Below are 24,548 nucleotides of genomic sequence, written 5' to 3'. Positions count from 1 at the left end.
CTCTCCCTCCCCCCTCTCTTCCCTCCCCCTCTCTCCCTTCCCCCTCTCTCCCTCCCCCCCTTCCCCCTCCCCCCTTCCCCCTCTCTCCCTCCCCCCCTTCCCCCTCCCCCCCTTCCCCTTCCCCCTCTCTCCCTCCCCCCTCTCTCCCTCTCCCCCTTCCCCCTCTCTCCCTCTCCCTCTCCCCCTTCTCCTCTCCCCTTCCCCCTCTCTCCCTTCCCCCTCCCCACTCTCTCCCTCCCCCCCTCTCTCCCTCCCCCCTTCCCCCTCTCCCTCATATTAAGGTGCTGTTAGGAGTGAGGTTGATCTAATCGTGCACGACACGAGCTATAAAACGTGTCGGGTCAGTAACTTTCTAAATGACTTGACAAGGAAAAAAAATTAATCCCCATCTGCCCCCCCCCCCCCCACTCCCCAGTGGAAAGTGGCTGCTGGACGAGGGACAGGATGAGGCTCAGCTGTGACGCCCCCCGGTGTCGAGTAGCTGGCCACCCCCTCACCGCCTCGGGTCGCACGTGATGACTGTTCCAGTTACAGCTGGTGCCGGCGCTCCCTGGCATGCGCCAGCACTTGGGAGAGAGGAAATCGAGGGGGGAGAGAGAAATACCAGCAGCTGTCACTGCAGCTATTCCTGGCTTCACACTCGCAGCTGAGCGGTCGGTGGGAAGGAGACTGAGAGACACTGCGCACTTCCGATGAGCTCTGCAATGGATTTTTAAAAGTACCGTGTGACTTTTCCACCCGCTTTCGAGCGAGACTCTGAATCGCAGAGGGGGGGGGAGTGGGTGCTATTCAGCCACGGGGGGCATCGCAGCCGGCTCTCGCTGTCTGGAGGACGGGCCCAGTGGGCCGGCGCCTGTGGGGCTTGTGCCTGGCCCCCCCCACAGAGGTTGATCTGCAGCAAGTTCAAATCTGCCGGAGGAGAGGGGTGACACCTTTCGCTGAATCGCTTGAGTTTGATTTATTAATAACCTGTGGTTTTTTCAAATCGCAGTTTACTGAGACGAAGCTGCCTAGCGTCTTTTTTAACAAGTTCAAAGCTAAGGAAGAAAGACTTGCATTTCTATAGCGCCTTTCCTGACCGCGGGACATCCAAAGCGCTTCACAGCCAATGAAGTACTTTTTGACGTGATGTTGGTTGAGGGATAAATATTGGCCCCAGGACACCGGGGAGAACTCCCCCTGCTCTTCTTCCAATAGTGGCCGTGGGATCTTTTACGTCCACCTGCGAGAGTTGACGGGGCCTCGGTTTACGTCTCATCCGAAAGACGGCACCTCCGACAGTGCGGCGCTCCCTCAGTAATGACCCCTCCGACAGTGCGGCGCTCCCTCAGTACCGCCCCTCCGACAGTGCGGCGCTCCCTCAGTAATACCCCTCCGACAGTGCGGCGCTCCCTCAGTACCGACCCTCCGACAGTGCGGCGCTCCCTCAGTAATACCCCTCCGACAGTGCGGCGCTCCCTCAGTACTGCCCCTCCGACAGTGCGGCGCTCCCTCAGTACTGCCACTCCGACAGTGCGGCGCTCCCTCAGTACCGCCCCTCCGACAGTGCGGCGCTCCCTCAGTACCGCCCCTCCGACAGTGCGGCGCACCCTCAGTACCGCCCCTCCGACAGTGCGGCGCTCCCTCAGTACCGCCCCTCCGACAGTGCGGTGCTCCCTCAGTATTGCCCCTCCGACAGTGCGGCGCTCCCTCAGTACCGCCCCTGTGACAGTGCGGCGCTCCTCAGTACCGCCCCTCCGACAGTGCGGCCCTCCCTCAGTACCGCCCCTCCCGACAGTGCGGCGCTCCATCAGTACCGCCCCTCCGACAGTGCGGCGCTCCCTCAGTACTGCCCCTCCGACAGTGCGGCGCTCCCTCAGTACCGCCCCTCCGACAGTGCGGCGCTCCCTCAGTACCGCCCCTCCGACAGTGCGGCGCTCCCTCAGTACCGCCCTCCGACAGTGCGGCGCTCCCTCAGTACTGGCACTGATCCACGGCTGACTACTAATATGTATGTGTGAAGTACGTTTACATGTATGGAATATGAGATCACAGGCCCAAATGATTGTGTCTATTACTGACGTTTTGCTAATCAGAACTGCAGGAAGCCACATCTGTGTTCCCACTTAGCCACATCTAGCGAGCGCGTCAGGCCAGAGTGTCTCACCATGTGTTCACTCTCCGCAACTGCGAGGCAAGTCTGTGCGGTTCCACACAAAAAGATTTTCCTTTTAACGTGGAAGATTAGGAAGAGCTGCTGGCACTCTGGGCCACGGTCGGAGTTCAGAGGACAGCACAGGTCACTGTTGGCAAAGAGCAGCGAGCCTTGCTCGTCTGCCCTAGCTCAGCTGGTCGCACTCTCTCTCTCTCGCCTCTGAGTCAGAAGGTCGAGGTTCGAGTCCCACTCCACAGACTTGAGCACAAAAATCCAGACTGACACTCCCAGTGCGGTACTGAGGGAGCGCCGCACTGTCGGAGGGGCAGTACTGAGGGAGCGCCGCACTGTCGGAGGGGTGGTACTGAGGGAGTGCCGCACTGTCGGAGGGGCAGTACTGAGGGAACGCCGCACTGTCGGAGGGGCGGTACTGAGGGAGCGCCGCACTGTCGGTGGGACGGTACTGAGGGAGCGCCGCACTGTCGGAGGGGCGGTACTGAGGGAGCGCCGCACTGTCGGAGGGCCGGTACTGAGGGAGCGCCGCACTGTCGGAGGGGCGGTACTGAGGGAGCGCCGCACTGTCGGAGGGGCGGTCCTGAGGGAGCGCCGCACTGTCGGAGGGGCGGTACTGAGGGAGCGCCGCACTGTCGGAGGGGCGGTACTGAGGGAGCGCCGCACTGTCGGAGGGGCGGTACTGAGGGAGCGCCGCACTGTCGGAGGGGCGGTACTGATGGAGCGCCGCACTGTCGGAGGGGCGGTACTGAGGGAGCGCCGCACTGTCGGAGGGGCGGTACTGAGGGAGTGCCGCACTGTTGGAGGGGCAGTACTGAGGGAGCGCCGCACTGTCGGAGGGTCGGTATTGAGGGAGCGCCGCACTGTCGGAGGGGCGGTACTGAGGGAGCACCGCACTGTCGGAGGTGCCGTCTGTCGGATGAGATGTTAAACCGAGGCCCCGTCTGCCCTCTCGGGTGGATGTAAAAGATCCCACGGCCACTATTGGAAGAAGAGCAGGGGGAGTTCTCCCCGGTGTCCTGGGGCCAATATTTATCCCTCAACCAACATCAGTAAAAACAGATAATCCGGTCATTATCACATTGCTGTTTGTGGGAGCTTGCTGTACGCAAATTGGCTGCCGCGTTTCCTACATTGCAACAGTGACCACACTTCAAAAAGTACTTCATTGGCTGTAAAGCGCTTTGGGACGTCCTGAGGTGGGGAAAGGCGCTGGAGAAATGCAAGTCTTTCTGCGCTCGGTGGGGAGACCCCCAGATAGTGTTCCAATCTTTGTTCCCCCGTTAATTGCCAGATCTCTTGTGCTTTGACTTAGGATTTACCCAGCAGTGAGGCGACAGTGTCGGGAACCGGTGTGAGCTGGCGTTGGACATGGCGGCGGGATCTCGCTGTGCGTAGCGCGATCTGCAGCCCGAGAAGTCTCAGCGAAACGTTGCAGAAGCTGGGAAATTAGCCGGCGCCTCGGTAAGAACAAGATCCCTCGCTGGGCGGACGGTCGTTCTTTTGTCGAAAGGATTGTTCTCCTTGGAGCAGCGAAGGCTAAGGGGAGATTTAATCGAGGCGTTCAAAATCACGAGGGGTTTTGATCGAGTAGATCGGGAGAAAGTGTTTCCAGTGGCGGGACGGTCGGTAACCAGGGGACACAGATTGAAGATAATCGGCAAAAGAACCAGAGGGGGAGATGAGGAGGATGTTTTTTACGCAGCGAGTTGTTGTGATCTGGAACGCGCTGCCTGAAAGGGCGGTGGAAGCAGATTCAATAGTGACTTTCAAAAGGGAATTGGAGAAATACTTGAAGGGGAAAAATTCACAGGGCTGTGGGGAAAGAGCAGGGGGGAGTGGGACTAATTGGAGAGCTCGTTCAAAGAGCCGGCACAGGCACGATGGGCCGAATGGGATCCTTCTGTGCTGTGTGATTCGATGAATCCATGAATTCTGTTCATAGGTTTCCCTGTTTTTGTTTTCCAGATTCAGTCTTTCTCTTTGATTACGGAATGTCGGGCCATTCCGATGAAGATCGGACCGCAGTCCAAACACTGTTAGCGGGGACCGAGGTATCTGTGCTTTCTGAAATGAGCTGTCAAAGAGTTGGGCCCGAGTCGGCCGACTGTTGGGAGGGGTGGGAGTGGACACTCATCCCACAGCGCTGGAAACTCCCGGGTTCGAGACCAGTGTCAGCCGCGTGGTTCAGTGGGCAGCTCTGAGTCACAAGGTTGTGGGTTCGAGTCCCACTCCAGATACTCGAGCCCATAATCCAGACCGACGCTCCCAGTGCAATACTGAGGGAGCGCCGCACTGTCGGAGGGACAGTACTGAGGGAGCACCGCACTGTTGGAGGGGCGGTACTGAGGGAGGGAGGGGCGGTACTGAGGGAGTGACGCACTGTCGGAGGGGCGGTACTGAGGGAGCGCCGCACTGTCGGAGGGGCGGTACTGAGGGAACGCCGCACTGTCGGAGGGGCGGTACTGAGGGAGCGCCGCACTGTCGGAGGGGCAGTACTGAGGGAGCACCCCACTGTTGGAGGGGCAGTACTGAGGGAGCGCCGCACTGTCGGAGGGGCGGTACTGAGCGAGCGCCGCACTGTCGGAGGGGCGGTACTGAGGGAGCGCCGCACTGTCGGAGGGGCGGTACTGAGGGAGCGCCGCACTGTCGGAGGGGCAGTACTGAGGGAGCGCCGCACTGTCGGAGGGGCAGTACTGAGGGAGCGCCGCACTGTCGGAGGGGCGGTACTGAGGGAGCACCCCACTGTTGGAGGGGCAGTACTGAGGGAGTGCCGCACTGTTGGAGGGGCGGTACTGAGGTAGCGCCGCACTGTCCGAGGGGCGGTACTGAGGGAGCGCCGCACTGTCGGAGGGGCGGTACTGAGGGAGCGCCGCACTGTCGGAGGGGCGGTACTGAGGGAGCGCCGCACTGTCGGAGGGGCGGTACTGAGGGAGCACCGCACTGTCGGAGGGGCTGTACTGAGGGAATGCCGCACTGTCGGAGGGGCGGTACTGAGGGAGCGCCGCACTGTCGGAGGGGCAGTACTGAGGGAGTGCCGCACTGTCGGAGGGGCAGTACTGAGGGAGCGCCGCACTGTCGGAGGGGCGGTACTGAGGGAGCGCCGCACTGTCGGAGGGGCGGTACTGAGGGAGCGCCGCACTGTCGGAGGGGCAGTACTGAGGGAGCGCCGCACTGTCGGAGGGGCAGTACTGAGGGAGTGCCGCACTGTCGGAGGGGCGGTACTGAGGTAGCGCCGCACTGTCCGAGGGGCGGTACTGAGGGAGCGCCGCACTGTCGGAGGGGCGGTACTGAGGGAGCGCCGCACTGTCGGAGGGGCGGTACTGAGGGAGCGCCGCACTGTCGGAGGGGCGGTACTGAGGGAGCACCGCACTGTCGGAGGGGCTGTACTGAGGGAATGCCGCACTGTCGGAGGGGCAGTACTGAGGGAGCGCCGCACTGACCCTAGTCGGTGATGATGTTAATGGTTTTTGCAGGAATCGGCAGTGGAGACCCTGCGGGACGAGACACACCAACCCTCCGAGATCACCGACCCCCCAGGTAGGAACGTCACCCCTCCACTTGTCCGGGAAACTGACTGGGGACGCTCCCTGGTTCCAGACTCAGTGTGTGTCGAGTGCGCTGACCTCTGCGATGGAGGGGCCTTTCTGATTGCCTGACCCCTGTGCCCGTGTGTGACTGACCTTCATGGCGTTAGGAGGAGACTTTCAGCTCTGACCCATCGGGGAGGGAGGCTGGACGATACTTTGACACGCCAGGTTTATATGTTCCGCCGATCTTTCAGGATGAGGCGTTAAACCGAGGCCCCGTCTGCCCTCTCAGGTGGATGTAAAAGATCCCACGGCCACTATTGGAAGAAGAGCAGGGGGAGTTCTCCCCGGTGTCCTGGGGCCAATATTTATCCCTCAATCAACATCACTAAAAAACAGATGACCTGGGTCATTATCACATTGCTGTTTGTGGGAGCTTGCTGTGCGCAAATTGGCTGCCGTGTTTGCTGCCTCCAACTGCCCAGCCACTGACTATGCTCCAGTTCCTCACTAGAGGGCGCATTCCTGTGTACGAACCTCGGCTATTCCTCCATGGGGAGAGCACCCCCCTGGAGCCCAATCCTACCCACACAGCATGGAATAAACACGGAACTCGCATTTCTCCAGCACCTTTCACCACCTCAGGACGTCCCAAAGTGCTTCACAGCCAATGAAGTACTTTGTTTGAAGTGTGGTCACTGTTGTAATGTGGGAAACGCGGCAGCTCAATTAAGGGTTCGATACACTGCTTGCTTGGGTGCAGTACAGTGTGCGAGGGCAGGGCACACCCGCACTGAAAGTAAAGCGGGAAATTCGGACTGCAATTTTTTGGACTGACATTGTGTTTTTTTTCCTCCCTTGACAGCGGGTGTCGCTACTCCTCCGTTGCCCCTTAAACATGAGGAACAACCGAAGTTAGAAACTAGCCTTGCCGGCCCACAGGAGACAGATCACCCTGTGGAGGTACCTTTTCACACTCGGGAATCGAGCCGAGCGGAACCAGTCGCAGCCTCGGGCTCCCTGCGGTTTCAATTTAGTTCCAAGGGGAAGATAAGATGGGTGGCGAGGGGTAACAAGCAAGCAGTGTGGAGGGAGCTTTACTCTGTATCTAACCCGTGCTGTACCTGCCCTGTGAGTGTTTGATGGGGACAGTGTAGAGGGAGCTTTACTCTGTATCTAACCCGTGCTGTACCTGCCCTGGGAGTGTTTGATGGGACAGTGTAGAGGGAGCTTTACTCTGTATCTAACCCGTGCTGTACCTGCCCTGGGAGTGTTTGATGGGGACAGTGTAGAGGGAGCTTTACTCTGTATCTAACCCGTGCTGTACCTGCCCCGGGAGTGTTTGATGGGGACAGTGCAGAGGGAGCTTTACTCTGTATCTGGGAGTATCAGCCTGGATTTTTCTGCTGAAGTCTCTGGAGTGGGACTTGAACCCACGATCTTCTGACTCGGAGGCGTGTGTGCTACCCACTGCGCCACGGTTGAGGAGCACCTGCTCCAGCTGTGCCCCTGTTCCTCTGTGCCTGTCAGTTACCCGTTGTCTTCTCATTTCTCTCCTAGGCCCCACCCCTTGAGGACGGGACCGGCGACGACGGATCAAACGCCCCGGATGCGGACGCCGCCCTTTGTGGGCAAGCAGCGGGCAGCGATGACTCCCGGAGCCCGGGGGCGCCCGTGGAGCAGAGCGAGGGCACCGGCGCCAAGCCGCACGTTCAGCGCGAGGGTGGCACGGGACCGGGTGAGCTCTCGGGGCGACGCCTCGCGCCAGCGCCCTCCACCCGGCCAATTCCCGCGTCCCGACACCCGCCGTATTTACCGTTGAGGCAAAAGCGCGCGCTCGCAGCTCCCGCGCCACGCCATCCCCTGGCACCTTGGCGGGTTACTTACGGAGCCTGGTGCTCTGCGGAGCATCTCTTCCCCTGCGCTCCCGGAGCGGCTCTCTGAGCTGTGCCCGGACAGGCAATCTCCATTGGTCGTGCAGTTGTGTTGCCCTCGAGGTCTCGGGGAAAGTCAATCAATCTCGTCCACTCCTGGCTGTTCCATACAGGGACCCGTGTGGCGGGGCGCTGGAGGAACTGCACACCGATTATAAGCACAACAACTGGCTTAGGGAACTCCCCTGCCCTATTAACCCGTGCTGTACCTGCCCTGGGAGTGTTTGATGGGACAGTGTAGAGGGAGCTTTACTCTGTATCTAACCCGTGCTGTACCTGCCCTGGGATTGTTTGACGGGACAGTGTAGAGGGAGCTTTGCTCTGTATCTAACCCATGCTGTGCCTGCCCTGGGAGTGTTTGATGGGACAGTGTAGAGGGAGCTTTACTCTGTATCTAACCCGTGCTGTACCTGCCCTGGGAGTGTTTGATGGGACAGTGTAGAGGGAGCTTTACTTTGTATCTAACCCGTGCTGTACCTGCCCTGGGAGTGTTTGATGGGACAGTGTAGAGGGAGCTTTACTTTGTATCTAACCCGTGCTGTACCTGCCCTGGGAGTGTTTGATTGGACAGTGCAGAGGGAGCTTTACTCTGTATGTAACCCGTGCTGTACCTGCCCTGGGATTGTTTGTTGGGACAGTGTAGAGGGAGCTTTACTCTGTATCTAACCCGTGCTGTACCTGCCCTGGGAGTGTTTGATGGGACAGTGTAGAGGGAGCTTTACTCTGTATCTAACCCGTGCTGTACCTGCCCTGGGAGTGTTTGATGGGGACAGTGTAGAGGGAGCTTTACTCTGTATCTAACCCGTGCTGTACCTGCCCTGGGAGTGTTTGATGGGACAGTGTAGAGGGAGCTTTACTCTGTATCTAACCCGTGCTGTACCTGCCCTGGGAGTGTTTGATGGGACAGTGTAGAGGGGGCTTTACTCTGTATCTAACCCGTGCTGTACCTGCCCTGGGAGTGTTTGATTGGACAGTGTAGAGGGAGCTTTACTCTGTATCTAACCCGTGCTGTACCTGCCCTGGGAGTGTTTGATGGGACAGTGTAGAGGGAGCTTTACTCTGTATCTAACCCGTGCTGTACCTGCCCTGGGAGTGTTTGATGGGGACAGTGTAGAGGGAGCTTTACTCTGTATCTAACCCGTGCTGTACCTGCCCTGGGAGTGTTTGATGGGACAGTGTAGAGGGAGCTTTACTCTGTGTCTACCCCGTGCTGTACCTGCCCTGGGAGTGTTTGATGGGACAGTGTAGAGGGAGCTTTACTCTGTATCTAACCCGTGCTGTACCTGCCCTGGGAGTGTTTGATGGGGACAGTGTAGAGGGAGCTTTACTGTGTATCTAACCCGTGCTGTACCTGCCCTGGGAGTGTTTGATGGGACAGTGTAGAGGGAGCTTTACTCTGTATCTAACCCGTGCTGTACCTGCCCTGGGAGTGTTTGATGGGGACAGTGTAGAGGGAGCTTTACTCTGTATCTAACCTGTACTGTACCTGCCCTGGGAGTGTTTGATGGGACAGTGTAGAGGGAGCTTTACTCTGTATCTAACCCGTGCTGTACCTGCCCTGGGAGTGTTTGATGGGGACAGTGTAGAGGGAGCTTTACTCTGTGTCTAACCCGTGCTGTACCTGCCCTGGGAGTGTTTGATGGGGACAGTGTAGAGGGAGCTTTACTCTGTGTCTAACCTGTGCTGTACCTGCCCTGGGAGTGTTTGATGGGACAGTGTAGAGGGAGCTTTACTCTGTATCTAACCCGTGCTGTACCTGCCCTGGGAGTGTTTGATGGGGACAGTGTAGAGGGAGCTTTGCTCTGTATCTAACCCCGTGCTGTACCTGACCTGGGAGTGTTTAATGGGACAGTGTAGAGGGAGCTTTACTCTGTATCTAACCCCGTGCTGTACCTGACCTGGGAGTGTTTGATGGGACAGTGTAGAGGGAGCTTTACTCTGTATCTAACCCGTGCTGTACCTGCCCTGGGAGTGTTTGATGGGACAGTGTAGAGGGAGCTTTACTCTGTATCTAACCCGTGCTGTACCTGCCCTGGGAGTGTTTGATGGGGACAGTGTAGAGGGAGCTTTACTCTGTGTCTAACCCGTGCTGTACCTGCCCTGGGAGTGTTTGATGGGACAGTGTAGAGGGAGCTTTACTCTGTATCTAACCCGTGCTGTACCTGCCCTGGGAGTGTTTGATGGGGACAGTGTAGAGGGAGCTTTGCTCTGTATCTAACCCCGTGCTGTACCTGACCTGGGAGTGTTTAATGGGACAGTGCAGAGGGAGCTTTACTCTGTATCTAACCCGTGCTGTACCTGCCCTGGGAGTGTTTGATGGGACAGTGTAGAGGGAGCTTTACTCTGTATCTAACCCCGTGCTGTACCTGCCCTGGGAGTGTTTGATGGGACAGTGTAGAGGGAGCTTTACTCTGTATCTAACCCCGTGCTGTACCTGCCCTGGGAGTGTTTGATGGGACAGTGTAGAGGGAGCTTTACTCTGTATCTAACCCCGTGCTGTACCTGCCCTGGGAGTGTTTGATGGGACAGTGTAGAGGGAGCTTTACTCTGTATCTAACCCGTGCTGTACCTGCCCTGGGAGTGTTTGATGGGACAGTGTAGAGGGAGCTTTACTCTGTATCTAACCCCGTGCTGTACCTGCCCTGGGAGTGTTTGATGGGACAGTGTAGAGGGAGCTTTACTCTGTATCTAACCCGTGCTGTACCTGCCCTGGGATTGTTTGATGGGGACAGTGTAGAGGGAGCTTTACTCTGTATCTAACCCGTGCTGTACCTGCCCTGGGAGTGTTTGATGGGACAGTGTAGAGGGAGCTTTACTCTGTATCTAACCCGTGCTGTACCTGCCCTGGGAGTGTTTGATGGGGACAGTGTAGAGGGAGCTTTACTCTGTATCTAACCCGTGCTGTACCTGCCCTGGGAGTGTTTGATGGGACAGTGTAGAGGGAGCTTTACTCTGTATCTCACTGGGAGTGGGTTGATTTTTCAGTGAGCAGCTGACCTCTGACAGATGCAATCAGGAACTCTCTGTGTGGGAACATGATGGGAAGGGAACCAGTTTTGCTGAATTGTCCGTCGAGTAACGGAGCACGACTATTGTAACTTTAAGGATTTGCTCTGTCAGGATCTGATGCCATTGGGAGCGAGTTTTAATGAACAAATGGTCGTGGAAATGTGGAACTCTCTCCCTTTAAGAGCTGTTTATGCTGGGGGGTCAATCCTAGAACTTTACGGCACAGAAGGAGGCCATTCGGCCCATCGTGTCTGTGCCGGCCGACAAAGAGCCATCCAGCCTAATCCCACTTTCCAGCTCTTGGTCCGTTGCCCTGTAGGTTCCGGCACTTCAAGTGCATATCCAAGTACTTTTTAAATGTGATGAGGGTCTCTGCGTCTCCCACCCTTTCAGGCAGTGAGTTCCAGACCCCCACCACCCTCTGGGTGGAAACAGTTCTCCCTCAACTCCCCTCTAATCCTTCCACCAATTACTTTCAATCTCTGCCCCCTGGTTATTGACCTCTCTGCTAAGGGAAATAGGTCATAGAAACATTGAAACATAGAAGATAGGAGCAGGAGTCGGCCATTCGGCCCCTCGAGCCTGCTCCGCCATTCAATGAGATCATGGCTGATCATCCAAATTCAGTACCCTGTCCCTGCTTTCTCCCCATATCCCTCGATCCCTTTAGCCTTAAGAAATATATCCAACTCCTTCTTGAATATATTTAATGAACTGGCCTCCACCGGCCTCTGTGGTAGAGAATTCCACAGGTTCACCACTCTCTGGGTGAAGAAATTCCTCCTCATCTCAGTCCTAAATGGCTTACCCCTTATCCTTAGACTGTGACCCCTGGTTCTGGACTCCCCCGCCATCTGAAACATCCTTCCTGCATCTAGTCTGTCTAGTCCTGTTAGAATTTTATAAGTTTCAATGAGATCCCCTCTCATTCTTCTAAACTCCAGCGAGTATAAGCCCAATCGACCCAATCTCTCCTCATACATCATTCCTGCCATTCCTTCCTATCCACTCTATCCAGGCCCCTCATAATTTTATGCACCTTAATTAAATCTCCCCTCAGCCTCCTCTGTTCCAAAGAAATCAACCCCAGCCTCTCCAATCTTTCCTCATCACTAAAATTCCCCAGCCCTGGCAACATCCTGGTAAATCTCCTCTGTACCCTCTCTAGTGCGATCACATCCTGTAATGTGGTGACCAGAACTGCACACAGTACTCTAGCTGAGGCCTAACTAGTGTTTTATACAGTTCGAGCATAACCTCCCTGCTCTTATATTCTGTGCCTTGGCTAATAAAGGCAAGTATCCCATATGCCTTCTTAACCACCTTATCTACCCGTCCTGCTACCTTCAGGGATCTGCGGACATACACCCCAAGGACCCTCTGATCCTCTGCACCTCTCAGTGACCTACCATTTACAGTCTATTCCCTTGCCTTGTTAGCCCTCCCCAAATGCATTACCTCACACCTCTCCGGATTGACTTCTGTTTGCCACTGTTCTGCCCACCTGACCAGTCCACTGATATCGCCCTGCAGTCTGCAGCTTTCTTCCTCACTATCAACCAGTTATGCAGCCCAGGCAGGTAGATGAGGGTAAGGTACAGATCAGCCGTGATCCGATTGAATGGCGCAACAGACTTTGAGGGGCAGAATGGCCTCCTCCTGGTTCCTAACTTTGAGCCAGTCAGTCGCAGTCCACAGAGTCAACCACACGAGGGCGGTGTTGCCCATCTTAACACACTGCAGTGCCTGCCAGCGCCTCCATGTGGGTAATGGCGGCATTGCAGGGACTGCGGTCTGAGGATCCAATTTCACTAACTTTATTTCTCAGCAACAACCTGCATTTATAGAGCGCCTTTAACGTAGTAAAACGTCCCAAGGTGCTTCACAGGAGCGATTATCAAAATTTAACACCGAGCCACATAAGGAGATATTAGGACAGGTGACCAAATGCTTGGTCACAGAGGTCGGTTTTAAGGAGCGTCTTAAAGGAGGAGAGAGAGGCGGAGAGGTTTAGGGAGGGAATTCCAGAGCTCGGGGCCCAGGCGGCTGAAGGCACGGCCGCCAATGGTGGAGCGATGGAAATCGGGGGATGCGCAAGAGGCCAGAATTGGAGGAGCGCAGAGATCTCGGAGGGTTGTAGGGGCTGGAGGAGGTTACAGAGATAGGGAGGGGCGAGGAGGCCATGGAGGGGATTTGAACACAAAAGAGTCTGTGGTTAAACACTCCGACTCTGCTCAGCGTGCCTCCCCACTGGGAGTTTGCCAAAGCTTGGCGTACAGGACGTGATAGATGGGCGGAGGGCCAGGGGGTGAAGGGTCCTATCGCTCTGTCAGCCATGGGTCTCTCTCTCTCTCTCTCGCCTCTGAGTCAGAGGGTTGTGGGTTCGAGCCCCACTCCAGAGACTTGAGCACAAAATCCAGGCCTACACTCCCAGTGCCAGTACTGAGGGAGCGCCGCACTGTCGGAGGGGCGGTACTGAGGGAGCGCCGCACTGTCGGAGGGGCGGTACTGAGGGAGCGCCGCACTGTCGGAGGGGCAGTACTGAGGGAGCGCCGCACTGTCGGAGGGGCAGTACTGAGGGAGCGCCGCACTGTCGGAGGGGCAGTACTGAGGGAGCGCCGCACTGTCGGAGGGGCAGTACTGATGGGGCGCCGCACTGACGGAGGGGCAGTACTGAGGGAGCGCCGCACTGTCGGAGGGGCAGTACTGAGGGAGCGCCGCACTGTCGGAGGGGCGGTATTGAGGGAGCGCCGCACTGTCGGAGGGGCGGTACTGAGGGAGCGCCGCACTGTCGGAGGGGCGGTACTGAGGGAGCGCCGCACTGTCGGAGGGGCGGTACTGAGGGAGCGCCGCACTGTCGGAGGGGCAGTACTGAGGGAGCGCCACATTGTCGGAGGGGCAGTACTGAGGGAGCACCGCACTGTCGGAGGGGCTGTACCGAGGGAGCGCCACACTGTCGGAGGGGCGGTACCGAGGGAGCGCGGCACTGTCGGAGGGGCGGTACCGAGGGAGCGCCGCACTGTCGGAGGGGCAGTACTGAGGGAGCGCCGCACTGTCGGAGGGGCGGTACCGAGGGAGCGCCGCACTGTCGGAGGTGCTGTCTTTTGGATGAGACGTTAAACCGAGGCCCCGTCTGCTCTCTCGGGTGGATGTAAAAGACCCCACGGCCACTATTGGAAGAAGAGCAGGGGGAGTTCTCCCCGGTGTCCTGGGGCCAATATTTATCCCTCAACCAACATCACTAAAACAGATGATCCGGTCATTATCACGTTGCTGTTTGTGGGAGCTTGCTGTGCGCAAATTGGCTGCCGCGTTTCCCACATTACAACCGTGACTGCAGTTCAAAAAGTACTTCATTGGCTGTAAAGCGCTTATGGACGTCCTGAGGTTGGGAAAGGCGCGGTAGAAATGGGAGTCTATCTCTCTCTCTCTCTCTCTCTCTCTCACTCACTCTCCTCCCCCCGCCCCTCTCGCTCTCTCACTGGTAAAGTTCCAACTCTGAGTCTCCCAGCTGAAACCTCTCTCTCTCTGTCTCTCTCAATGTCTTGTGTTTCAAGAGGGCTCTTGGTCGATACAGATCGAGAACGTTGCAGAACGTCGTCCCGGTGAGAGAGCGGCGAGCTGGGGAGAGCGGCTGAGGGCAAAGGTTCGAGCGAGCTTCTCGGCACCAGGTGCTTGCATGGAGCATGAGCTGAGGGGGAGGGGGCGGGGGGGTGGTGCTGTCGGCTCGTGGGGAGGGAGGGGGGAGGAGCACCACACTCCGGCTTGGCCTGTGGTGGTGCCCCTCACGGTCGAATTGCCTCTCCACTCAGCCCAGGCTCCTCGATGATGAAGGAGGTCACTTGATGGGGAGAGGGGGGCGAGCTGGGTGCCAACCCCTTGCACTGCCAGTCACTCGGCCATTGTGTACCCGCTGGTCCGTCCAGCCTGTCCCGCCCGCCTTGCGTATCGTGCTACAGGCACTCCCCAACCCACCCGGAACCGCACGATCTCCTGGGGCAGACGTTAAACCAGATTAAAACCCACGCTCTAAACAACCCTGCGAGTCCGCGTCCAGCGCGCCCCCCCACCCCCCCCAGACGGCAGCCTGTTGCAGAGGTCTGCTGTTCCCGGGGGGGGGGGGGGGAGGACCACCTCCTGACCTCGAACAACTTCAAATCCTGACCGCCTCCTGACGCAAGAAAACTACTGGGCACTTGGTCTAAGCGTTAAACAAAGCTTTAATCAACTGTTTCACAACATGGAGGTCTAGTTGTGTCCTTCACTAGTTCCTGTTAAGAATGTCCTGCGCAAGCTGGGCCCGTGCCCGAGTATTTATACTCTCCCTGGACAGCGCCACCCGCAGGCCGCTCGGTATTATTTCATAAGCCTTTCTTTCATGAATGACTGATTTATGTCGCCTCCCTCACCTGTTCAGTTGGGACAGTCCGTCCGCTGGGAACCCAGTCTATTCCCGTCGTTGTCTTCGAAAACCTCGATCAGATCGCCCCCAGAAATCTGCACTTCTCTAAAGAGGAGGTTCCAGGAGCCCTTTGAGGCCGGGCCTTTGTCACGTGGGAGTGCGAAAATCCAAGATAAGGTTGGGGGACTTTTCATAGCCGGACCCTCAGAATTGGCTTGGAGACAGGAGGAGGCCATTCAGCCCCTCGAGCCTGTTAGAACAGGAGGAGGCCACTCAGCCCCTTGAGCCTGTTCCATTCAATCAGATCATCTCTGATCCGTGTCTTAACTCCATCGACCCGCCTTGGTTCCCTAACCCTTAATACCCAACAAAAAAATCTATCCCTCTCGGTCTGTACCCAATTGACCCCCGGCCTCCACAGCTTTTTGGGGGGGAGAGTTCCAGATTTCCAGCCCCCTTTGTGTGAAGAAGTGCTTCCTGACATCACCCCTGAACGGCCTGACTCTAATTTTAAGGTGACCCCCCCCCTTGTTACATAAGAACATAAGAATTAGGAGCAGGAGTCGGCCATTCGGCCCCTCGAGCCTGCTCCGCCATTCAATGAGATCACGGCTGATCTTCGACTTCAACCCCACTTTCCCGCCCGATCTCCACATCCCTTGATTCCCTTAATATCCCAAAATCTATCGATCTCGGCCTTGAATATACTCAATGATGCGCTATCAATTACTCATAAAAGACTGAGAGTTAAGAGAGTAACTAAAGGCTTTTATTAACAAAAGAATGGAGGTCTGCCTCGAGTGGTCGACCGGTCCAGAATACAAAGGGGGCTGGGGAGCAGTCACCTTTATACTAGGACTTGTGGGAGGAGTCAGCCGAGGCATGTCCAGGCATGTACATAGTGGAACACGAACAGTGGTTTACCACAGTCAATGATTGAGCCTCCACAGCCCTCTGGGGTGGAGAATTCCAAAGATTCACCGCCCTCTGAGTGAAGAAATTCCTCCTCATCTCAGTCCTGAATGGCCGACCCCTTATCCTGAGACTGTGACCCCTGGTTCTAGACTCCCCAGCCAGGGGGGAAACAGCCTCTCAGCATCTACCCTGTCAATCCCCCTCAGAATCTTGTATGTTTCAATGAGATCACCTCTCATTCTTCGAAACTCTAGAGAATATAGGCCTTGTTCTGAACCCCCAACAGAGAGAGAGAGAGACAGAGAGAGAGAGAGACAGAGACACAGGAATAGTTTCTCTCTCTAACCGATCAACTCCTTTAATCATCTTCAACACCTCGATTAGATCACCCCTTAATCTTCTAAACTCGAGGGAAGACAAGCCCAGTCTGTGCAACCTGTCCTCGGAATTTAACCCTTTTAGCCCCGAGTGGTGGCCGAGCGCGAGGGACTGTTGAAAGGCTGAAGCGGTGCGGAGGTGTGCCTTCATGTCATAGACTCTGTCTTGCTTATTTCAAAGCGTCTGCACTGCCGGGCCGGGCCGGGTAACCGGGGCGGAGCCGGGCCGGGAGGCGCAGTGCTGACATTCTACCACCAGGTAGAACTGAGATGAGGAGAAACTTCTTCACTCAGAGGGTAGTAAATCTATGGAATTTGCTACCTCAGAGAGCTGTGGAAGCTTCAACATTAAATAGATTTAAAACGGAGATAGACAGTTTCCTAGCAGATAAGGGAATTAGGGGTTACGGGGAGAGGGCAGGGAAGTGGACGTGAGTCTAGGTTCGGATCAGCCATGATCCTATTGAATGGCGGAGCAGGCCCGAGGGGCCGTATGGCCTACTCCTGCTTCTTATGTTCTTATGTTATGTTCTTATGTGCCAGCAGTGCCCGTGGCAGCTGGCGACTCGCTCCCGCGCCCTCGCTCCGAAGGGCTTCCCCCTCCAGTACCGTGATTTACTCTCTCCAATTTGTCGGCCTTTTATAAATTCGCGCTTCCCAAGCGAATATTCCACCGCTGAGGTTCGGTGAACTGGCCTGTACTCACCTGGTTTATCCCCGTCTCCCACTGGCGGAGTAAGCCAAGGACATCTAGAGCGTAATTGCTGCACCAACCTCGGCATCCCCTGTTTAACAGTCTGAGGTGAAGAGAGCAGAATGATGGCTGTGTTTGCTGATTCGCTCTGTGCTGTGGACATGATGTTTGGAAATGAGTGAAAATGGAATTACTGGTTTAGTGATCGAGAAATACTTGCAAGAGTTCATCTCTCCTCTCTTTCTTTCTTCTCCTCTTTCTTTCTCTTCTCATTGTCTCTCTCCTGTCACTCTCTCTCTGCCCCCTCCGCCCCTCTCCCCCCTCCCTCCCTCCCTCCGCGTCTCTCCCTCGCTCGCTCCGTCTCTCCCTCGCTCGCTCCGTCTCTCCCTCGCTCGCTCCGTCTCTCCCTCGCTCGCTCCCTCTCTCCCTCGCTCGCTCCCTCTCTCCCTCGCTCGCTCCCTCTCTCCCTCGCTCGCTCCCTCTCTCCCTCGCTCGCTCCCTCCCTCGCTCGCTCGCTCCCTCTCTCCCTCGCTCGCTCCCTCTCTCCCTCGCTCGCTCCCTCTCTCCCTCGCTCGCTCCCTCTCTCCCTCGCTCTCTCCCTCGCTCGCTCCCTCGCTCGCTCCGTCTCTCCCTCGCTCGCTCCGCCTCTCCCTCGCTCGCACCGCCTCTCCCTCGCTCGCACCGCCTCTCCCTCGCTCGCTCCGCCTCTCCCTCGCTCGCTCCGCCTCTCCCTCGCTCGCTCCGCCTCTCCCTCGCTCGCTCCGCCTCTCCCTCGCTCGCTCCGCCTCTCCCTCGCTCGCTCCGCCTCTCCCTCGCTCGCTCCGCCTCTCCCTCGCTCGCTCCGCCTCTCCCTCGCTCGCTCCGCCTCTCCCTCGCTCGCTCCGCCTCTCCCTCGCTCGCTCCGCCTCTCCCTCGCTCGCTCCGCCTCTCCCTCGCTCCCTCTCTCCCTCGCTCGCACCCTCTCTCCCTCGCTCGCTCCCTCTCTCCCTCGCTCGCTCCCTCTCTCCCTCGCTCGCTCCCTCTCTCCCTCGCTCGCTCCCTCTCTCCCTCGCTCGCTCCCTCTCTCCCTCGCTCGCTCCCTCTCTCCCTCGCTCGCTCCGTCTCTCCCTCGCTCGCTCCCTCTCTCCCTCGCTCGCTCCCTCTCTCCCTCGCTCGCTCCCTCTCTCCCTCGCTCGCTCCCTCTCTCCCTCGCTCGCTCCCTCTCTCGCTCGCTCCCTCCCTCCCTCGCTCGCTCCCTCTCTCCCTCGCTCGCTCGCTCTTTCCCTCGCTCGCTCCCTCTCTCCCTCGCTCGCTCCCTCTCTCCCTCGCTCTCTCCCTCGCTCGCTCCCTCTCTCCCTCGCTCGCTCCGTCTCTCCCTCGCTCGCTCCGCCTCTCCCTCGCTCGCACCGCCTCTCCCTCGCTCGCACCGCCTCTCCCTCGCTCGCTCCGCCTCTCCCTCGCTCGCTCCGCCTCTCCCTCGCTCGCTCCGCCTCTCCCTCGCTCGCTCCGCCTCTCCCTCGCTCGCTCCGCCTCTCCCTCGCTCGCTCCGCCTCTCCCTCGCTCGCTCCGCCTCTCCCTCGCTCGCTCCGCCTCTCCCTCGCTCGCTCCGCCTCTCCCTCGCTCGCTCCGCCTCTCCCTCGCTCGCTCCGCCTCTCCCTCGCTCGCTCCGCCTCTCCCTCGCTCCCTCTCTCCCTCGCTCGCACCCTCTCTCCCTCGCTCGCTCCCTCTCTCCCTCGCTCGCTCCCTCTCTCCCTCGCTCGCTCCCTCTCTCCCTCGCTCGCTCCCTCTCTCCCTCGCTCGCTCCCTCTCTCCCTCGCTCGCTCCCTCTCTCCCTCGCTCGCTCCATCTCTCCCTCGCTCGCTCCATCTCTCCCTCGCTCGCTCCATCTCTCCCTCGCTCGCTCCATCTCTCCCTCGCTCGCTCCATCTCTCCCTCGCTCGCTCCATCTCTCCCTCGCTCGCTCCCTCTCTCCCTCGCTCGCTCCCTCTCTCCCTCGCTCCCTCTCTCCCTCGCTCGCACCCTCTCTCCCTCGCTCGCTCCCTCTCTCCCTCGCTCGCTCCCTCTCTCCCTCGCTCGCTCCCTCTCTCCCTCGCTCGCTCCCTCTCTCCCTCGCTCGCTCCCTCTCTCCCTCGCTCGCTCCCTCTCTCCCTCGCTCGCAACGTCTCTCCCTCGCTCGCACCGCCTCTCCCTCGCTCGCTCCGCCTCTCCCTCGCTCGCTCCGCCTCTCCCTCGCTCGCTCCGCCTCTCCCTCGCTCGCTCCGCCTCTCCCTCGCTCGCTCCGCCTCTCCCTCGCTCGCTCCGCCTCTCCCTCGCTCGCTCCGCCTCTCCCTCGCTCGCTCCGCCTCTCCCTCGCTCGCTCCGCCTCTCCCTCGCTCGCTCCGCCTCTCCCTCGCTCGCTCCGCCTCTCCCTCGCTCGCTCCGCCTCTCCCTCGCTCGCTCCGCCTCTCCCTCGCTCGCTCCGCCTCTCCCTCGCTCGCTCCCTCTCTCCCTCGCTCGCTCCCTCTCTCCCTCGCTCGCTCTCTCCCTCGCTCGCACCCTCTCTCCCTCGCTCGCTCCCTCTCTCCCTCGCTCGCTCCCTCTCTCCCTCGCTCGCTCCCTCTCTCCCTCGCTCGCTCCCTCTCTCCCTCGCTCGCTCCCTCTCTCCCTCGCTCGCTCCCTCTCTCCCTCGCTCGCTCCCTCTCTCCCTCGCTCGCTCCATCTCTCCCTCGCTCGCTCCATCTCTCCCTCGCTCGCTCCCTCTCTCCCTCGCTCCCTCTCTCCCTCGCTCGCACCGTCTCTCCCTCGCTCGCTCCCTCTCTCCCTCGCTCGCTCCCTCTCTCCCTCGCTCGCTCCCTCTCTCCCTCGCTCGCTCCCTCTCTCCCTCGCTCGCAACGTCTCTCCCTCGCTCGCAACGTCTCTCCCTCGCTCGCAACGTCTGTCCCTCGCTCGCTCCGTCTCTCCCTCGCTCGCTCCGTCTCTCCCTCGCTCGCTCCGTCTCTCCCTCGCTCGCTCCGTCTCTCCCTCGCTCGCTCCGTCTCTCCCTCGCTCGCTCCCTCTCTCCGCTCGCTCGCTCCCTCTCTCCCTCGCTCGCTCCCTCTCTCCCTCGCTCGCTCCCTCTCTCCCTCGCTCGCTCCGTCTCTCCCTCGCTCGCTCCCTCTCTCCCTCGCTCGCTCCCTCTCTCCCTCGCTCGCTCCCTCTCTCCCTCGCTCGCTCCCTCTCTCCCTCGCTCGCTCCCTCTCTCCCTCGCTCGCTCCCTCTCTCCCTCGCTCGCTCCCTCTCTCCCTCGCTCGCTCCCTCTCTCCCTCGCTCGCTCCCTCTCTCCCTCGCTCGCTCCCTCTCTCCCTCGCTCGCTCCCTCTCTCCCTCGCTCGCTCCCTCTCTCCCTCGCTCGCTCCCTCTCTCCCTCGCTCGCTCCCTCTCTCCCTCGCTCGCTCCCTCTCTCCCTCGCTCGCTCCCTCTCTCCCTCGCTCGCTCCCTCTCTCCCTCGCTCGCTCCCTCTCTCCCTCGCTCGCTCCCTCGCTCGCTCCCTCCCTCGCTCGCTCGCTCGCTCCCTCCCTCGCTCGCTCGCTCGCTCCCTCCCTCGCTCGCTCGCTCCCTCTCTCCCTCGCTCGCTCCCTCTCTCCCTCGCTCGCTCCCTCTCTCCCTCGCTCGCTCCCTCTCTCCCTCTCTCCCTCGCTCGCTCCCTCTCTCCCTCGCTCGCTCGCTCGCTCCCCTCTCCCTCGCTCGCTCCGTCTCTCCCTCGCTCACTCCCTCTCTCCCTCGCTCGCACCGTCTCTCCATCGCTCTCTCCCTCGCTCGCTCCCTCTCTCCCTCGCTCGCTCCCTCTCTCCCTCGCTCGCTCCCTCTCTCCCTCGCTCGCTCCCTCTCTCCCTCGCTCGCTCCGTCTCTCCCTCGCTCGCTCCGTCTCTCCCTCGCTCGCTCCGTCTCTCCCTCGCTCGCTCCGTCTCTCCCTCGCTCGCTCCGTCTCTCCCTCGCTCGCTCCGTCTCTCCCTCGCTCGCTCCGTCTCTCCCTCGCTCGCTCCGTCTCTCCCTCGCTCGCTCCGTCTCTCCCTCTCTCCCTCGCTCGCTCCCTCTCTCCCTCGCTCGCTCGCTCGCTCCCCTCTCCCTCGCTCGCTCCGTCTCTCCCTCGCTCACTCCCTCTCTCCCTCGCTCGCACCGTCTCTCCATCGCTCTCTCCCTCGCTCGCTCCCTCTCTCCCTCGCTCGCTCCCTCTCTCCCTCGCTCGCTCCCTCTCTCCCTCGCTCGCTCCCTCTCTCCCTCGCTCGCTCCGTCTCTCCCTCGCTCGCTCCGTCTCTCCCTCGCTCGCTCCGTCTCTCCCTCGCTCGCTCCGTCTCTCCCTCGCTCGCTCCGTCTCTCCCTCGCTCGCTCCGTCTCTCCCTCGCTCGCTCCGTCTCTCCCTCGCTCGCTCCGTCTCTCCCTCGCTCGCTCCGTCTCTCCCTCGCTCGCTCCGTCTCTCCCTCGCTCGCTCCGTCTCTCCCTCGCTCGCTCCGTCTCTCCCTCGCTCGCTCCGTCTCTCCCTCGCTCGCTCCGTCTCTCCCTCGCTCGCTCCGTCTCTCCCTCGCTCGCTCCCTCTCTCCCTCGCTCGCTCCCTCTCTCCCTCGCTCGCTCCCTCTCTCCCTCGCTCGCTCCCTCTCTCCCTCGCTCGCTCCGTCTCTCCCTCGCTCGCTCCCTCTCTCCCTCGCTCGCTCCCTCTCTCCCTCGCTCGCTCCCTCTCTCCCTCGCTCGCTCCCTCTCTCCCTCGCTCGCTCCCTCTCTCCCTCGCTCGCTCCCTCTCTCCCTCGCTCGCTCCCTCTCTCCCTCGCTCGCTCCCTCTCTCCCTCGCTCGCTCCCTCTCTCCCTCGCTCGCTCCCTCTCTCCGCTCGCTCGCTCCCTCTCTCCCTCGCTCGCTCCCTCTCTCCCTCGCTCGCTCCCTCCCTCCCTCGCTCCCTCCCTCGCTCGCTCCCTCCCTCCCTCGCTCGCTCGCTCCGTCTCTCTCTGACTCTGTCTCTGTCGGTCTCTCTGGCGCTCACTCAGTCTCTCTCGGCTGACACTCCCAGTGAAGTACTGAGGGAGCGCCGCACTGTCGGAGGGGCGGTACTGAGGGAGCGCCGCACTGTCGGAGGGGCGGTACTGAGGGAGCGCCGCACTGTCGGAGGGACGGTACTGAGGGATCGCCGCACTGTCGGAGGGGCGGTACTGAGGGAGCGCCGCACTGTCGGAGGGGTGGTACTGAGGGATCGCCGCACTGTCGGAGGGGCGGTACTGAGGGAGCGCCGCACTGTCGGAGGGGCGGTACTGAGGGAGCGCCGCACTGTCGGATGGGCGGTACTGAGGGAGCGCCGCACTGTCGGAGGGGCGGTACTGAGGGAGCGCCGCACTGTCAGAGGGGCGGTACTGAGGGAGCTCCGCACTGTCGGAGGGGCGGCACTGAGGGAGCGCCGCACTGTCGGAGGGGCAGTACTGTCGGAGGTGCCATCTTTAGGATGAGATGTTAAACCAAGGCCCCGTCCGCCCCCCCCCTCAGGTGAACGTAAAAGATCCCACGGCAACTATTGGAAGTAGAAACATAGAAGATAGGAGCAGGAGTAGGCCATTCGGCCCCTCGAGCCTGCTCCTCCATTTAATGAGATCATGGCTGATCATCCAAACTCAGTACCCTGTCCCTGCCTTCTCCCCATATCCCTTGATCCCTTTAGCCTTAAGAAATATATCTAACTCCTTCTTGAATATATTTAATGAATTGGCCTCCACTGCCTTCTGTGGTAGAGAATTCCACAGGTTCACCACTCTCTGGGTGAAGAAATTCCTCCTCATCTCTGTCCTAAATGGCCTACCCCTTATCCTTAGACTGTGACCCCTGGTTCTGGACTCCCCGGCCATCGGGAACATCCTTCCTGCATCTAGTCTGTCTAGTCCTGTTAGAATTTTATAAGTTTCAATGCGATCCCCTCTCATTCTTCTAAACTCCAGCGAATATAAGCCCAATCGACCCAATCTCTCCTCACACGTCATTCCTGCCATCCCAGGTATCAGTCTGGTGAAACTTCGCTGCACTCCCGCCATGTCAAGAACATCCTTCCTCAGATAAGGCGACCAAAACTGCACACAATACTCAAGGTGTGGTCTCACCAAGGCCCTTACAACTACAGCAAGACATCCTTGCTCCTGTACTCGAATCCTCTCGCTACGAAGGCCAACATACGATTTGCCTTCTTAACCGCCTGCTGCACCTGCATGCTTACCTTCAGCGACTGGTACACAAGGACACCCAGGTCTCATTGGCAATAGATTGGGAGAAGGGGAAGTGCATTCAGATAATAATCTGCCTTCCTGTTTTTGTCACCGAAGTGGATAACCTCGCATTTATCCACATTATACTGTATCTGCCATGCATCTGCCCAATCACCCAACCTGTCCAAATCATACTGGAGTTTCTCGGCATCCTCCCCACAGCACACACGCCCACCCAGCTTTGTGTCGTCTGTAAACCTGGAGATATTACATCTAGTTCCCTTGTCTAGATCATTAATATATATTGTGAATAGCTGGGGTCCTAGCAGCAATCCCTGCAGTACCCCACTCGTCACTGCCTGCCACTCGGAAAAAGACCCGTTTATTCCAATTCTTTGCTTCCTGTCTGCCAACCAGTTCTCTATCCAAGTCAGTACCTTACCCCCAATCCCATGTGCCTTAACTTTACACGCTAATCTCTTATGCGGGACCTTATTGAAAGCCTTCTGAAAGTCCAGATACACCACATCTACTGGTTCTCCCTTATCTATTTTCCCAGTTACATCCTCAAAAGATTCCAGTGGATTAGTCAAGCACGATTTACCTTTTGTAAATCCATGTTGACTTTGTCCGATCCTGTCACTGTTTTCCAAGTGCTCTGCTATTACATCTTTTATAATGGACTCTAGCATTTTCCCCACTACCGATGTCAGGCTTACCGGTCTATAATTCCCCGTTTTCTCTCTGCCACCTTTTTTTGAATAGTATGTGGGGGTGGGGGGGGCGGGTGTGGAGAAGGGGGAGTTCTCCTCGGTGTCCTGGGGCCAATATTTATCTCTCAACCAACATCACTAAAAACAGATGATCTGGTCATTTGTCACATTGCTGTTTGTGGGAGCTTGCTGTGCGCAAATTGGCTGCCACGTTTCCTACATTACAACAGTGACCACACTTCAAAAAAAGTACTTCATTGGTTGTAAAGTGCTTTGGGACGTCCTGAGGTGGTGAAAGGCGCTGGAGAAATGTGAGTTCTTTCTTTTAATTTGGAACCACAGTGGTGAGCGATATCGAGGAGATCGGGAGTTCCAGCGTCCAGGACGAGGCGGCCGGACTGCGCAAGCGGCAGCTGTCGGAGGCGTCCGCCGGCAAAGCCGTGCCGAGGGTCCCGGTGGTCCTGCCCGGCGAGGAGGACGACGACGGGGGCATCACGCTGAATAAATGCATCCTGGTGGCTCTGATCCTGGTGGGCGTCGGATTCGGGATTTTCGGTAAGTGACGGGCTCATCCAGGGTCGGGGGTCATTGGGAGCGGCCAACGTCAAACTAGGGTCAAGGGTTGCAGGTCATTGGGAGCGGCCAACGTCAAACTAGGGTC

General features: G+C 59.0%; 1 protein-coding gene across 4 annotated transcripts in view; it reads left to right on the top strand.

Moving 5' to 3' along the window:
• Positions 1-564: 564 nt before the first annotated feature.
• Positions 565-24,548, top strand: part of LOC147086574 (pre-B-cell leukemia transcription factor-interacting protein 1-like) — a 45,430-nt gene continuing 21,446 nt past the window's right edge. For 2 of the 4 annotated variants that reach the window (XM_085978711.1, XM_085978709.1), the window contains exons 1-8: positions 565-718; positions 3,462-3,610; positions 4,115-4,200; positions 5,623-5,686; positions 6,542-6,639; positions 7,237-7,414; positions 14,177-14,290; positions 24,230-24,442. In XM_085978711.1, coding sequence (XP_085834837.1) covers positions 4,141-4,200; positions 5,623-5,686; positions 6,542-6,639; positions 7,237-7,414; positions 14,177-14,290; positions 24,230-24,442 — 727 coding nt within the window. In that variant the 5' untranslated portion in view covers positions 565-718; positions 3,462-3,610; positions 4,115-4,140. Of the gene's footprint in view, positions 719-805; positions 926-3,461; positions 3,611-4,114; positions 4,201-5,622; positions 5,687-6,541; positions 6,640-7,236; positions 7,415-14,176; positions 14,291-24,229; positions 24,443-24,548 lie in introns of those variants that run through there. The other 2 variants (XM_085978710.1, XM_085978712.1) reach the window with 2 other exon arrangements.

The sequence above is a fragment of the Somniosus microcephalus genome, unplaced genomic scaffold (assembly GCF_052327205.1).
Source record: "Somniosus microcephalus isolate GS21.2 unplaced genomic scaffold, FLI_Smic_1.0 unresolved_chr7, whole genome shotgun sequence".
Lineage (NCBI taxonomy): Eukaryota > Metazoa > Chordata > Chondrichthyes > Squaliformes > Somniosidae > Somniosus > Somniosus microcephalus.
The sequence above is the reverse complement of the archived record's forward strand: the minus strand, read 5'-3'. Positions and strand labels throughout refer to the sequence as shown.